The sequence below is a fragment of the Hesperophylax consimilis genome, chromosome 2, assembly GCF_061612785.1.
Source record: "Hesperophylax consimilis isolate HC1 chromosome 2, BYU_Hcon_1.0, whole genome shotgun sequence".
Classification (NCBI taxonomy): domain Eukaryota; kingdom Metazoa; phylum Arthropoda; class Insecta; order Trichoptera; family Limnephilidae; genus Hesperophylax; species Hesperophylax consimilis.
In genome coordinates this window covers 31682396-31699077 of record NC_142837.1, presented here as the reverse complement: position 1 = coordinate 31699077, position 16682 = coordinate 31682396, and the positions used below count along the sequence as shown (strand labels likewise).

Sequence of the window (16682 nt, the reverse complement as noted above, 5' to 3'; positions counted from 1 at the left end):
CAAGTCAAGTATTTGCATTGCTACATTATAACGTCACTCATAAAATCATGCATTTCATATTCAAAGCGTTTCCAAGTTTAGTGGACAAAATAAATAAGTTAGGATTTCATGAAGGTTGACTTAGGTACTTTAAACGATACACTCTTTGAAAACGTGATTGAGTACTCCGGAGAAATGAGATGTGAAATGTTTTTTCTTAAATATTAAATTAAACTATTATTTTTTCAACAATGAGGAAAAAATCTCCTGAAATTGAACTATCGAAGAAAACAATCACTTTGTGGCCTAACATAGTTGTTTCGTGAAGCTGAATTGTTTAGACGCGTTTTTCAGCTCCAACCAATAAGGAGGCTAGGATTCAAATTTTACTGGTTAGAATCTGCGCAGTGTGGCTTTGAGTTGATCGAGCCGCCCGCGCCTGCGCCGGAACGAAATCGTCTTTTTGAATGACAGTTGTTGTCAATAACACCATACCGTGAACAAAACCGATGTGTTACTTCGAATTTCAGCCGGGCTTATAATCAGTTCAATGTTACTTTATACTACGCGTGATAATTAGTACAATCCTCTCCGGGTGCCTGTGAATTCTTCCACCAGACGATCGCTCACTGGTGGCTCATCCTTTTGGTTGGCGAACTTAGCGTTAATTCACATAGTCACATACCTGCCTAGATTATTACAATTATAATCTAACCCATGTGTTGATGGTCTACACGACTATCGCACAATAGTAATTAAATGAAAAAAAAACTTTTTTTATCACTTCAGTATAATTTATAAATATTATGTCAACTAGTTTCTTTATTTTAACCAAATGAAAATAATAATATACATACTCGTATATCGATTGAAGTTTATTGTGAAGCGTTTACGTGTTTCGTAATTTACACGCATAAACGGTTAACGTGTATACATGGTTCAAATAAATGAAAATAATATTAGGTATATTTATTAGTATGAATCTATTGAAGTTTATTGTGAGCGTTTCCGTGTGTACGAAATAAGTATAATTTTTCATGATTTCTAGTAAAATTGATCCAATTTTTTCAAATATCGAAAACTGTCTTAGATAAATTTCATTCGCCCTCTGTGTCAATTGCCTTAGAATCGAAAATAGATCTTACGTAAACTGGCGACATCAGTTTTCTTTTAAATCGGCACAGACCACACATCTAGAGAGTATCTTATCTGTTCAATGTATTTAATCTATTATATCTTGAATATTTTATAATTAGCATCACGTGCCAGTCAAAAATAATGTTTTCTTTGCGTACCGAATTTGAAGCATGTTCCTCAATATTCTTTAGCCACTTATATATTGAACGCGATAAAACAAACAAATAAAATATGATATATAGGGTGATTTAAACAAACATCATTGCATAAATGAATTAGACGTGATATCTTGTGAAGTATATGTGATGATGAAATTAAGAGCAATGAAAATTGGTGCTTATTTGATGATGATTTGTGTAAATTTTGATGAGCAAGTTTGTATAATGTTATTTGAAGATCGTTTAGTAAAGTACATTGTTATTGGGTATATATCGGCCTAGAACCGAAAGTACATTTTTATCCCAGAAAAAAGAAAGAATTATTGTATAAAATGACGATAAAATCGTAACCCTTTAAAAAAACAAAACCGAACAAACAAAGACACAACTCCCATTAAAATTTTTCTCATCATTTTTCAAGTTGAAGCCTCCATTCCACTTTGTCCATTAGAGAAATCGAAAAAGGTGAAAAGCTCTGAAGTTGGTAGGTGGTGTATTGGATTTTTCGACCCTTTATAAACACACTTTATCGAAGACACACGGGCCAGGGAGTGTTTGCCACAATCATATTTCAACCGAGAAAGAAATCAAACCGATCCGTTGTGTCAGAGAAAGACCGCGCAAATGGGAGTTCGCCATAGTACTTCTTGTCTGAGTTTATCATACACGGTCTTAAAGTTGGAATCGTATAACAAATGCAAAAAGTTTATCAAAGGTAACTTTATATTGTGAAAACAAAATCTTTTTTCTAACCAGGTTATTTCAACTTCAAAAGGAATGGCTGTTTTTTTGGTCACAAGATATCATGAATTGACAAAAGAAAGATCAAAAATTATTTTATACATACCCCTATACACCCCTTTGTGATTCTACATGGTAGTAGAAGTAAAAAAAGATAAATTAATTCGAAATTTCATTGTTTATTTTCCAATACAAAAATATTTTTTAGTAGAAGAATATTTTTTTATCTGAAAAGTACTTTAAAACGTTTAGAATTACTAGTAATCACGTAGAATTACCTCCCAAAGTTTGTGCACTTTATACCTAGACACTAGACATATAATTAAATGTTTATTGTTTGAAATATATTACATCCATATATACTATGCTTCTCTTTGAAGTGATGTTTGTGAAGAGAAGCGGGTATAATTATCAATCAAACATCGTTATTTTGGGTAAATAGCTATTTTTTGCAACAAAATGCCAACCGGTTTAGGCATAACCGTGTTTTCGCCAAATCAGAAAAGCGAAGTTTATATCTACCCTGAAAAATGGACGGTGTGCTGAAACCAGTTGGTATTTTGGAATAAAAGCGAAGTGCACAATATCCAATCCATCACAGAGATTAAATAAGCGATGGTCATCAACTGTCAATTGTTTCATTTAGTTGCTTGTCTTCTTTTAACAAATATTTTTGTATAATGTTGAATTTTATGTAGGTATACGAAAAAACCTTTGAATAAAAATTCAATAAAGTGTGTTTATCGGACAAGAAAAAACGTTCATAAATATACAACACAGCAACACACAAACCGAAAAATTCACACAAAACAATTGCAAAATCGGTACTCACTCTGCAGGCAGTCGGCGTTGAGCAGGTCCTTGCACTTTTCGTGGCACTTGACCCCGCACTCTGTGCACCGCACCCCCTGTCGGGCGATACCCCACAGGAGGCCCTCGCACTCGTAGCAGTAGGTCGGAGAGGTGGCAGTCCACAGGACGAAGTTATGGGGGGTGGTGGACGAGATAGGGTATATCAGGGCCTGTAGTGTCTTCTTGTACACGTGCATCTTCTACGGTGTCGAGATAAAATGGTTAGAATTCAATCAAGAACTGTGCATCTCTTTCATACAAAATAAAAAATTATATTTATTTAAAAAAATTGTCGATATTAAGGCGATGCACTACGTCGTGTAATATTTTAAATTGAGCCGCTATCAATAGCAACCCTTACTTAGATGGCGATAAGGTTTAAATTCCCGCTTAACACCATCCGCCTGTTTTCATTTATGCAAGAAAAAAACATAGCCAAAAAGAGCCTTTTATTTTATTTTGTGGTTGTTCAGGCATAAATATTTAAAAAATTTTCGATCATTTTATAAATAACTTAATTTGCCACATTATTCAATAAAATCATAACCGAAAATGGGTTCGTAAGTAGGAGATTTTGAACTTTAAAGCAGATTCCATAGGCCTTTACATTATTTTTTTCTGGGCTTATAAAAAGATTTATCTAAAAAATACTCGATTATTTACAAGGCCAAGATGAATTCTACTCGCAGTATTTAATTAAAACATCTGAAACATTTCTAGGCGACAAAATTTTTATACCAAAAACACATGATTTTGCATTACTACGTATGGCATCGCCTTAAGCATTATTTTTTTTGTATCCATAACGTCTCGCTAAAAAAAACTATCGGTGTACCGGTGTTTCACTGACGGTTAAATTAAAAATCGTCGAAATCAACTATCAGCACCCTTTTGTATATCTTTACAATTGAAAGATTCCCGTTAGTTGCCGATTTTCGACCTGTCAGCGTTTTGTTATATTTAATTGTTTTTATGCCAGGTAGCTTAGTGAGTGAATGATTTAAAAACCTAATATCAAATTTGATCAATCGCTGTTGGGCCGAGAATCGGCGGTTATCGGAGACCATTCAAATGTTTAAAAAAAAAACAAAATTGCGTTTATCATGCGCCTATCAAATGCGAGGATCTAAACTAATACTCTTTCTCTCACTCTGAATAAAGCCATTCAAGTTAATGACTAGAAATTTTATTAGATATACTGGAAACAAATTAAAACAAAGCTTTTGTTTAAATAAGGCTCGCACTTGTTTATTGTTGTAATACCGTTAAGCATTTCCATTAGAAATAACGATTTTAGGCAAAACAACAAAAATTCCAGTTTTAATTTATGAGGCACCGAATTATTTACATTTCAAATAAATTTATGCTTAGTGAAAGGTACCGTTCTATACATCTTGGTTTTATAGCTTATTTTCAAAGGACGTGAATCAGAACCAACGATGTGTAGGAGCAAATCAGCAATTAAAGTCACGTGAATTATTGAATTGAATGAATGTCTCTGAGGCAATGATTGATAGTGACGTCATTGGCTGTTTGACAAAGGACAAGGGCAATCAATCATCACGCGATAAACAAACGAGTTCGCAATAGTGAAACATGGATGCGTTAAAGAAGACACGAACCAATATTTTTTAAAACATTTACTTGTGACGAAAAAATTATATTGAAAACTTATGTTTGTTAACTTTCTTTACCGATATAACTTCTTATCATGTATTTATTCATTCGTTTTTCAATATAATAAATTAATACAAAAAGATAATTTTAAACTCTCGACATAATTTTGTGAACCAAAACATCCCAGATTTTTTAAAATTTGAGTGGAGGGAACAGCGAAAAACAGAAAAAGCTGATTTAATGCGTTTAAAATAAATGCTGAAATTATTTGGTTCCAATTATTTTAATGAGATCAGAACGATTTCATCATGATAATGGCATCTTGCGATCAGTTCTGTATTTGCCAATATCTGTCAGGACTAGTGGGAAACCGGTTTGGTTCTGAATAAATAAAATGAAGCCAAAAGTATTTTAATTACTTAAACCAATAATAACTTTATCATTGAAGAAGAAGAAAATAATACTGATAAATCTAAACACGAAACAGAACAAGGCACAGAAAAAAAGTTAACGGTCTCAACTGGCAATCGAACCGAGAATCTCTGTCTTCTCATGTTTCGTTTAGAATTATTAGAATGATTTTCTTCTTTGATGATATATTACATTATGGATATAACTTTCAAAAGTGATTAAAAGAAAAGTTATTCCAATGAAAATTTGTTTATTTTTATGATGAACTACCGGTTTGGCACAATTTCAAGTGCAACACAAGGGTACACAATTAAACTAAACAAAAAATTAATAATATAGTATGTGCTGTAAAAAAATAAAAATAAATTATTGGAATTCCGTCACGAAATGATGGATTCGCAGAATGAAATATTAAAAGTTCTCAGAATTAAGTGTTTCGTGTTTAAACTAAATAGAGTGGAAATATAACTTTTAAGTATGTGTCAGGCCAACATATATTATCTCTCAATATTACTGTAATCGAAATCAGATTGGAAGGTATCAACGGTTGATATTATTAAAAAAATGGAAAAGAAAAAATGTACGTATTATTACGTTGTTGTTTTTCAGAAGAACAGTATAATTAAAAACAAAGAAATAACGCAATAGTTTGTAAATAAATAAAAATAGTAATTACCAGCTCTTCGTCGTTGAGAGTGGCACGTGGTACTGCTGATGTTAGTCCGGCATTCCTTTTGGTAGCAGCCATCGTCTAAGCACAAAAACAATCATTTGTTTTGTTATAAAACACAACTAATTACCCATTCATTTGTATTTATTTCAATGTAAGGTACGCCTCTACAGTAAAAAACATCGTTAGATAAATTTAAGAGAAGCACAGTGCCACAAAGGTCACTTTAGACTGAAATTCGAAGTACAAAATATTAATACAAGAGAAAAGAAATGAAAATTCATCGTCAAAAATAGCATAGGTACTTACGAATCCTCGTAATTGGCTTATTTTTGGGAACTTGAAAGACCACATTTTAATAAATTAAGCCTACACATTTGTACGTGCAGGGCAAAAAAGTTAAATAAGTTTTTCTGTATAAAATTCAAACAAAATTCCGTGTTAGAAGCATATTCCTAGTTAAAATGAGTGAAAAATAACTGTATTCAAAATAATATGAGCAAAAAATGGTCTGTAAGACTCCTTTAAATTGAAAAATCTGTCAGCAAAATATAAAGTGTAAAATTGTCATTTTTTCAGGGGGACAGATTGTTTTCGATTTTCGATTGTTGATCATACAGGGTTTTCCTATAAGAGGTGTTATTTTGAAAATCCCGCTATTTCGGTTATGTTATGTTACTTTTGAAGCTATCATTTTTTGACATTTGACAAGTAGAAACTACGCCATTAATAAAAATGGAACTATACACGCTTCAACAGCGCATTGAAATTATTAAAATTCACTTGAGTGAATCAAATACAAATCATCTTGAGTGATGAGGCCCATTTCCACCTCGGTGGCTTGGGTGAAAACCTAAGAGTTATTGTTAAAAACCTCTCTATCCTCAACGTGTGACTGTTTGTTGCGGTTTATGGTCCGGCGGAGTCATTGGACCTTACTTTTTCGAAAATGAGGCTGAAGCAACAGTTACGGTGAATGGATTGCGCTATCGAGAGATGATTAATGATTTTTATGGCCGGAATTGGATGGTATTGATCTGGACAACGTTTAATTTCAACAAGACGGCGCTACGTGCCACACAAGCAAAAAAACCATTGATATTTTACAATTGAATATCAAAATAACACCTCTTAATGGAAAACCTTGTAGTATGTCAAATGAAAGAGTACACAAAATTTAATACATTGAAATATATTTTACAATAATCATACATTGACCGAACAACGGAAATTTTGATTGATTTTTTTAAACTAATTATGCATTAACAATATAAGCATTGAAAATATATTTGGACAAAACATAAACCCTTTTCATACTCTTTATCTTCACACATCACCACCGACCCGTTTTCCGGAAATTGGAAAAGCTTTTGCACCCAATACCGCAAGTCCCGGTGATAATTCTATCAAATATAATATTTCTGCACTAGAAGGAAGAAGGTCTGGAATATAACCGTATTTCAAAGGCAAGTGTATTTCTCCTTTTTCGCCCCCAGCGTCATTACGAGGAGCGTCACGAGTCGAATGCGCAGCCTAATCTATTTAGAAAACGAACGACGTTTGCAGCGAGATGAAATCATGGTTAGGAGATAAAATAGAGTCATTCTGATGGAAGAGGAATTCTGAAGTCATCAGATATCATCAAAGAAGTGGAAGTAAATCGCTCAATCTGCGCACACAGATATTTTGAAGAAGAAAGTGGCATTGCCCTTGAAAATTATTCAATAGTTAGTCTCGTGTTGAGATTTTTCGTAGTGTTGGTTTTTTATTTCAAGCTTCTCTTTGAGTAAACATGAAATTTATCTTAGATTGAATGACAGGTTAATTGACTAAGTAACCAACCGCCTGGTTTGGGTATCGTCGCTCGGGGAAACTTTTATTGTAAAACCAACACCCCTGCCATTGATCAGCCCAAATGGTTTGTTACGTTTGGAGAGGTGCCCGGGTTTGTGGGGTGAGGTTTGTTTACGTCTTGGCAGCGAATGCGTTTCCCACCTGCTGCGTGGGGGGCCAGATCGGGAGAGACTAGTTGATGAAGACCCTTTGGATTAATTCATATGTCCGTCATTCCTAGACACATTGACCCCAGATTCCTACCCACCCTCACTCCTTTTTCCTTCTCTAAACTTTCTCATCTTCCTTTCCTTAAAAAGTCCCTCCACACAACATTCCCAAAGATAGTATAGTTCCTGAGGGATTTTTTTTCTTCAAGGCCTCCTGTGTGGAGCTATTGTTAAAAAAAAAATGCATCTGGAGGTACACTCTGAGGGTAGACCACCACACAGTCCTGTCTTAGCACACACTCCTTTCTTTACTCACATTCACTCACTGTCTACTTATAGTTTTGTTCTAGTGGCTTGACATACCCGACTCAAGTATATGACTTACTTTACAGCGCCATTTCATCTTCCGAGTCCCTTTCTTAATCTTGTTCATTGCTGTTCAGTCTTCATAATGCGGCAGAATATTATTATACCACACTTATACCTCAAAGATCTAACTTCTAGAGCACTCAGCCATATTCGGTTTTCAGACAGCTTATTGCCTCACTGACACATATCAAAAGAAAATGGCAATATTCAAGATTGTCTAGAATTGAGTTGCTCTTGTTAGCTTTAAATAACATTCAATTCAACGGATTAAAACTTGAATGCCATATAATGTAATAAATAACATTTGTAGATTAAAAACATAATTTGTAGGTACCAATAATATGCAGGAACATGTACTAAAATGTTTCCAATCTATAAAAACACATTTTCTGACACGCTGTTGAGCAAGTGATAAACAGTAATCTCAAATTATTAATTATACAACAACACAAACCGCAATATTCAGGTGACATAAATATAGCAAACTTTATTTAGTGGCAACATAAAAAAAATAAAGCGTATTTTATAATAATAATATATATTTATGTGACAGTGAAAATTAAGGCATTCGAGAGAATTATTTAGTGCGGGTAAACCATGCATAAAGATGGAATGGATGAAGAATGGAAAAAGGTGAACTAAAATGTTTATGAAGATGTGCAAAAAATGTATAAATTACATGCTGTACGTGATTTGAATACATATTTGTTTCGCCTTCATGGAAAAATGTTATCGAACAGCACCTGTCAATCATTAGAAATATTCCACATGTTCAAAGAGCATTTAACTTGTAAACGTGCGATACTGTATTCACACGCACAATATTCTACCTTTATGTCTACAAATAACTTGTACAACGTTGGCGTTGGCTAACAAAAAGATAATTTGCAAAAGTAATCATAAAAATTTCTAACAATTAATAGCTGCCTTTTCTATGTTGATATCTAAATATTATGCTCTTTAATTGTACAATTGCATAAAATAGCTCAGTCATATTTCAACCTCCGTCACATTACATTGACGATCAGGGTCATTTAGAATTTAAAAAAATTGTATCAGTTTTTGATCAAATTTTGATCATCTGTGAAGTGTAACGGTCATGTTTGTAGCTGGTCACAACTTGATCAAAAGGCGAAACGACCGCTCAAATATCGAAAATCGAAATGGCGTTGATTGTCGTTTTGATTTTTAGTCAAATGTGACGGAGGTCAAAACATACCATTCTTATAGAGCCTATTTAGATAAACAATGTTCGTATGTACCTAGTGCTGGCAATATTACGGTAAAATAATAATCTAAAAGCGATAATGATTACATATCGAATTCTGAAGTTATCGTGTGATGATTTTCTAATGCTTAGCTGAAAAATATGCATAACATACAAACGGCTCATAAAGCATTATTTGTTTCAGCATTAATAAAATATCAATATTTATATACCTTGAGCACCTGTGGTTCCATCCATGATAAAATATTGTGGGGAATAATGGCATGGATTAGTTCAACATATTCTAGAGAGCCATCGATACAAGGTGGGAGGACAATAGGACTATGTGGACTAGTAGGGGAGAGTGAACAAAAGGATAATAGCGTGCTTTTTCGAACGAACGATAAAATAATAACGAAAACAATGATTTTTCCAGAGTCATCAAAAAAGAGCATTTAATTGAACGGAACTGTATTTCATGTTATGCAATCATTCATAGGTACCGTTAATTAAAGCATTTTTTGTTGAAAGAGGCACAATTTTTTTATTTACATTTTTTATTCGCAGTATTTTAAAACTCGTGATATTTTTGGGCGAATCTTTTTAAAATCATCCGATATTGTGTTTCTTTTTTTAGAAGAAAGATAAACATTTCTGATTTACACCTAACAATATTTGAAAAACTCGTACTACCATAAACATAAGCGAAATTTTTTGCTTGTGCGATGATGGAAAACTTAGCTAGCAGTGGAATCGAGTCCAAAATGTCTGGGACGGCAACTCATAAATCTTTTCACTTGGCTTTTAACCGGTCTAAAATATTTTAACATTTAATGCACTGGACTGGTTTATAATCATATTACTTACTCCAATGGCTTGGCACAAGGTACTGCTTTCTCGAAAAAAAAAATAAGTATTATCATTTAAAACATTTTTTGACAGAAAACTTAATAGCTAGTGACGAAAAAAATTCAAGCTTATAATTACGTTTAGCAAGGCGTTTCAGACTGGCAAATGACAAAGTACAAAACTACGGATATTTCATTACACCCGAACTCCCAGAATATAGTTAACTATTCCTACCTTGCTTAGATTGAGATTTATCCAATAATTTGAAAAATACGGAACAAACATATTGATGTGTAATTTTTTTCTTAGGTTTCTGCTTTATTGTTTTATGTAAATTCGATCTGCAAAAGCGAAATAAAGTCAATCTAATAATATATTTTTAAAAATAATGTGTCCTGCAAATAATGTCTCTTAAAATTTGGTATGGTTTATGTCAATGTCTAGTTTCCTTCCGCTCTCATATACAAGAAAATTTATCGCTTCTGACTCGACGGTTCCTATAAATTAATTTGCCATCTTATTATGCTCTTCGCGAGATTATTTGTACTAGCAGCCGTGTTGGTTTGTGTTAAAATTATTTATTATGTACTCCTAGTACATAAATTATATTCCCTAGTTGAAAATTGGTCCCTTTGTCGGCATTGCAGACTAAATAAGTACTAATAAACACAACATCTCTGTGCACTTACACCGTAACATTCATTACTATGATGTTCATGAGATTTCGGAAAATTAATTTTGTATTTTCCACCTGCACCCGTTATGCAAACTTCCTTAGAAATATTTGGGTCACATAACAGTGAACTAGATTGTACAATGCCGATATTTCCAGCAGTGTTTTAAAAATATATTGTAATATTTTTTAGGTTTTTAAGGAGAGAATTTATTCTTAGCACTAAAAAAAAGTTAACTGTTAATAGTGTCCCTGAAACTGTGGAATTTGAAAACAAAAGGATTGTTATACCAACATATAACATAATCTCAGGAATATTAATAAAAATATAAAGATTTGTATTTTCTTTAATTTGAAATGATTGATTATTTGACATTCTTTTCAGGTGAAGAAACTAACCACCCGAGCGATAGCTACTCGAATTTGGGTAGCACCTCTAATTCGGGTAGCACCTCTAATTCGGGTAGCACCTCTAATTCGGGTAGCACCTCTAATTCGGGTAGCACCTCTAATTCGGGTAGCACCCCTAATTCGGGTAGCACCTCTAATTCGGGTAGCACCTCTAATTCGGGTAGCACCTCTAATTCGGGTAGCACCTCTAATTCGGGTAGCACCTCTAATTCGGGTAGCACCTCTAATTTGAGTAGCAATAAGTAGGTAATTTGGATGAATTGAAATTAAATTATTATTTTTTTTAATAAAAATTTCGGATAAAATATGTTTGAATTCGAAATCTCTATCACTCAGTGCTTTTTTTAAAATGTTCTGCGCTCGATTGGTAAAAGAAATCTATGGAATTGCTGAAATAATAAAAAGCTTAAGACACAAATACCTAATTTCTGTTTCACCACTTTTCATAACTTTAAATTAAGTTGAATTGTTGTTGTGTTGAGTTGTGCTGTTACCCACAATATCATTTTAGTTTAAACAATACGCCATAATTTTAGTAAATAAATTTTAATGCTGCGCATCAAAACAGGAAAAGGTGGTTAGCAAAAGCATTGAAAAAATATTTGTTGAGAAAAATCGTTAAGATGGAAAAAATGTAACGGCCTATAACAATCCCTGGTTTGCAGACAAATGAACTTTCTTCTACTCTATCATGAAGACAAAAGGACACATTTCTACCGTACCCGGAACATCCGACTACATAATAGCCATGACTTCATTATTCTGAATGAGAAATATTTTAAACAACGAGGGCTACTTAATACCGTAATAAAACAGGGGGTGGAATCAAAAGCTCTCAAGTAAAGCTACCTTTCCCAAGAGTTTTAACATATATATTTCATCTTCGTAAGGTTTTTTATGGTCAGCTTAGCTAATATTATAATGATGTACAAATTTCTGTAAATTCATTCAGAAATACTTTCTTACTAAAGTGAATATATCATTCTCATTCAGGCAAAAGCGAAAGCTCTATTTTAAGATAAAACTTTTAAGTTACTTTAAACTCCATTTGTATATAAGCTTCTCCCTTATCAGGGGTGCAATGTGATATTTTTGCTTAAAATAACCAGTAGTTACTACTCGGTTCCGGGGGACCAAAAGAACATCATATTTTCGAAAGCTCTTTCCTTGTTGAACAATTTGTAAAACATGGAACAAACATTCCGGAATTTTTTAAAAATATTTTTTTTCAATCCTAAATCATGATGGAAATTACTATGTGAACTGAACAGTTGCGTTTTCATAGAGATTCTATGCAAACAAAGCCGTGCAGATGTCTTGACGACAAAAATCGTCGTTTGATTGATTTTGCTGATTTACATTGTGAAGTTTAACACACCGTATTCAATGAGCTTTGTAAATGTATATGTATATGATGCAAATTCTGAATCAATGTAAATTTTCGATTATTTTTTGTTACTGTACAATATAGGGTTTTCCCAGGACTAAATCAGTTTTCGGGTACCGACTTCCATTCCTTGATGAAGAAGTACATACGCTCACTTGAAGAGGCTTTATTAACATCTCCTTCCCTCTCGCAGTTCTAATCCGTAAGTATGAACGTAAAAAATAGGTACCATAAGAACTAGCAATTTTACTTTGATTGATTTGAGTTGCTCAATTTGCTGACAAGAAAGGAAGAAAGTTTAGGAATAGGTTGAGCCATATAAATTTGTTTGCTTGGCGATGCTTTGGGACCCATTTGCATTTAAAAGTATAATTTCTACTGATAAAACCATAAATAATTTTATCCCTCATTCAAATTTGAAAGATAGTGGTATAAAGACTATGAATAATTCTGCGATCCATTGTGATGATAAAGTTTCTCGGCTACAGAGACTGCGGCTAAATTGTGTCATAATTTTCAATATTTTATCAACGAACATCAAAAAGAGAAGGAATGCCGATAATGAAAGGAAATTTACGCAGATCGGCCTTTTCTTTGGCAAAACATATATTACGGACGCGATACAATACAGGTTGGTTATAATACCGTACACAAAGAAAGGATTTTAAAAGGAAAAATATATTGCCGGTGAGGCAATCGTATAAGATAAATAAATTGAGATGTTAATGCAAAAATCTATATCGTAAATCTTAAAAAAAATAATTTGGGAAATAAATTAAACTTTTCTCTCATTCTTAATTTTTTTTTCAAGCTGTAAAAGTCGTCAAAATTTTTTACGATGTACATTAAAGTAGTGATGTAAAAAATATTAGAAATTGGTGCTGTTTAGTCTAACAAGGTTGTTAAAAGGAAAAGTTACGATTCGAAGGGATGTTTAACGTCGGTATATCATTAATGTTTACGTCTTTATGCTTTGAATTTACTGCTTTTTCTAGAAGAAAGATTCAGAATTGTCCCGTAAAATGTTTCCACTGGTCCTACGTGTTGACGTCGTTATTACTTCATTCGGGTGAAACAAAAAGAATTCTGTTTTGTTAAATCATTTTTATCTGAAAACTAGTCCTTTACAAATGCTTTAATTATTATTGTTATACTTTCGATGGAGATAAAACACCTTCATATAAAAACACATAAGCGCCCTTCAAGTGTTTTTTTTTTGCTTAAACGAAGAAATATACAAGGTGTAGAGGGGTGTACTTGACTTATTACAATCAGTGATTCCTGAAAATTTTCGCATTCGGTAACATTTTTGATGTTTTTTTTCTCACGGTCGGAGTGAGGGGTTTGGCTGTTATTCTGCTGAGTGTAGAAAAAAAACCTAATAAAAGTCAGCACAGACCAAATGTTTGTTCATATATTTTACTACAAATAATGTAAGAAATCACTTGTAAAACTATGTCAACTACATACCTCCGTTAACATCCTGTATAATATTTCTCCCACAAGCCTCTCTCTGAATTTAATTAGAAACCTACTCAATTTTATAATCCTTACGCTGCTTAATTTATTATAAAACTTTTAATTTTCATTTAACCCATTTATTCATAATTATAAGTTACTAATTATCAATTAATTTTCGATTCAATATTAATTAATCATTTTGTATTTTTTTTAGAACCTATATATTGAATTACAGATCACAAATATTCAATGTCAATGATTTAATGTCACGTTTAATTTTAATCTAAAATAATCATTTCATTCACATATTTGTAAGTAATATTTCATATGCCAAGACTTTAAGATATAACAGTACAATAACTGATATGTAATACATGAAATCATTTCAGGCAATTATCGCTATAAGTCGTTCGAAAAAACACGATTTCAGAAAATATAATATTTAGTAAGTGGATAAATATTTATTAAAGGGATAAACTAAATCTCTAAAAAACATACACAGAAAACAAAGATTGGGAAAATATAAACAACGTTGGGAAATATCAATAAAATAGGTCACAAAACGTGAGTTAGATTAGTGGAAATATACTGAATATAAACATTATATGATCGGAAAAATATCGCTTGAAGAATTCCATGGTAAAAATAATACAATTGGAAAAATTTGAAATAAAGGCGAGCAAAAATTGTTTGTTATTACAAATAAACAGCTGGTTTTGGTGAATTTGTGGAATAAACTGCCTCATTAGCCTCTGTTTGGATATGAGGTCGTGACGACAAATAAAAACGGTTAAGACATCCGGTTTACCTTGTAGAACAAAAAAACCTCTCTTGGCATTCATTGCGGAGTTTAAACACGGTACAAAATGTATAAACTGTTGCAGTAGTGTTTTTATTAAATCTTTTAAATTGATGAGATTCTACAATTTTACAGTTTTACAGAAAAAAAACCTTCTTAACTGCAATTATTACAATTTTAATTTCCGATCTTAGTGAATAGGTAGGACCTACTGTTTACTTTAAATTTTTTTTTGTATATTTGTGTTTTTTTGAAATTTAACCGTTTAAATAAATGCATTTTTCTAATATCCTGAGTTAGCCGGTAGGCACTGTTAACTTTTTCAAAGAGTTCTAACTTTGTAAGTATTGTTTTGAGGATTTTCAAGGAATCGAGTATCCGGGAGCTTTGGTGGAAGGAAATAATTCGTTTCTTACCAGCTCCGATACCAAAGGTATGGATTTTCTTCTTGGCCTGATGTCCGGCATGCTGTCGATATTGCTGTAGAATGGATTATCACCAGGGTGTCTGAAAGAAGAAACAATTCATTAGAAATATACACAATAAATGTAGAAAAACAGTGCGCTGTACAGTAAACAAATCGAAAGAGCTAATTCTTCATAGTATTTGATGAACGATGTCTCCATAGAAACTGAAATATGACATTTCTTATACTTTATTAACGACTGTCTCTCGACCCATCGAGAACCTTGAACCGCAGTGGGAGGGATTGATTCATACGACCGTCACTCCTGGACATATTGATCCCCATATACCTACCCAATCCTCGTATCCTTTTCCGTCCCACAATATTCTCTCCTTCCTTTCCCTAAAGATACCCTCCACACAGAATCCCCAAAGATGACATAGGCCCTGAGGGTTTTTTTCCTCAGGGACTCTTCCTTGAAGAAATTGTAAAAAAGTATCGTTCATTCAATAAAAAAACATTTTGGATTCAACCACCACTAAGATATTGATAGCGAAAAAGTATTTTTTTTAACCAAAGCGCTTTAAAATAATAGTGATTGATGTTTGAATAAACGAGAAAGTGGATGAGAAGACAATGATCATCATTTACAACTACACTGGAAGATACTCTCAGTATCGCCCTGGTGTAAGACCACCATTCAGAATCGAAACGTTTCTTGAAATGGCTTTGGCCGTGTTTGGTGACCAGATCTAAATAACCAGGTAATTTCCCTACCTTTTTCTCCCCCATCTCCCCCTTCTTCTCACTAAATTCAGCCTCAAAACATACATAACATACCATTTTGGGGAATGCCATAGTTATTTTTATCTTTATGTGCGGTTTCACATAAAGATAAAAATAATTTTTTTTTCACACTTATCAAAATACCCAGTATGAATGATATCCTAAATTTCTTTCATTTTTTCTTACGAAATTTATTTGCTGATTTTTAAAAAGGTTCTAGTAATAAAAGTTTTTCGACAAAGGTTTTGGAATTGAAAAAGCCAAAACTTCATCTGCTTTATAATTTTCGAATAACAAAATGATATAAATTTCCAGGAATATATTGAATGATGAACTGTTTTTGTTTATATTATTGAAAAACTATCGAAGCCTATTTTCAAAATCTAGTTCACAGGATACTTACTTCCTGAAAATACTCAATGAAACCCTCAATTATAACAAACAGGAATGATTAAGTAAATATTTATTGTTTTTATTAGATCATTACTTAGTATGAAATTATTGTTTTGATTAATTCAAATAATATCCACCATGAAATATTTATGAATTGAATAAGTTTTTGACACAACTGAATGTAAGTCTCCATTTGGTTGTTTCAGCTAAGCAAGTGAAAAATAATTGTTTATTTATCATAGAAATACTTGACCTTAATCTCCTGTGAATTCAGGTAATTTGATAAATGAAATACCACAATACGCACTGTAACAAAATCTACTTCTATTAAATACAATTTTCTGCGCACCCATTCTCTTGCTAGACTAATTCT

The 16682-nt window shown here is 32.7% G+C and overlaps 1 protein-coding gene across 1 annotated transcript in view; it reads right to left on the bottom strand.

Annotated features, from left to right (window-relative positions):
- The window catches only part of unc-13 (protein unc13 homolog), a 217859-nt gene that overhangs the window by 175199 nt on the left and 25978 nt on the right, over nucleotides 1–16682 (bottom strand). The window contains exons 3-6 of the mRNA XM_089642160.1: nucleotides 15141–15231; nucleotides 9378–9386; nucleotides 5572–5646; nucleotides 2848–3067 (exon numbers count right to left, since the gene is read on the bottom strand). Coding sequence (XP_089498286.1) covers nucleotides 2848–3067; nucleotides 5572–5646; nucleotides 9378–9386; nucleotides 15141–15231 — 395 coding nt within the window. The remainder of the gene's footprint in view (nucleotides 1–2847; nucleotides 3068–5571; nucleotides 5647–9377; nucleotides 9387–15140; nucleotides 15232–16682) is intronic.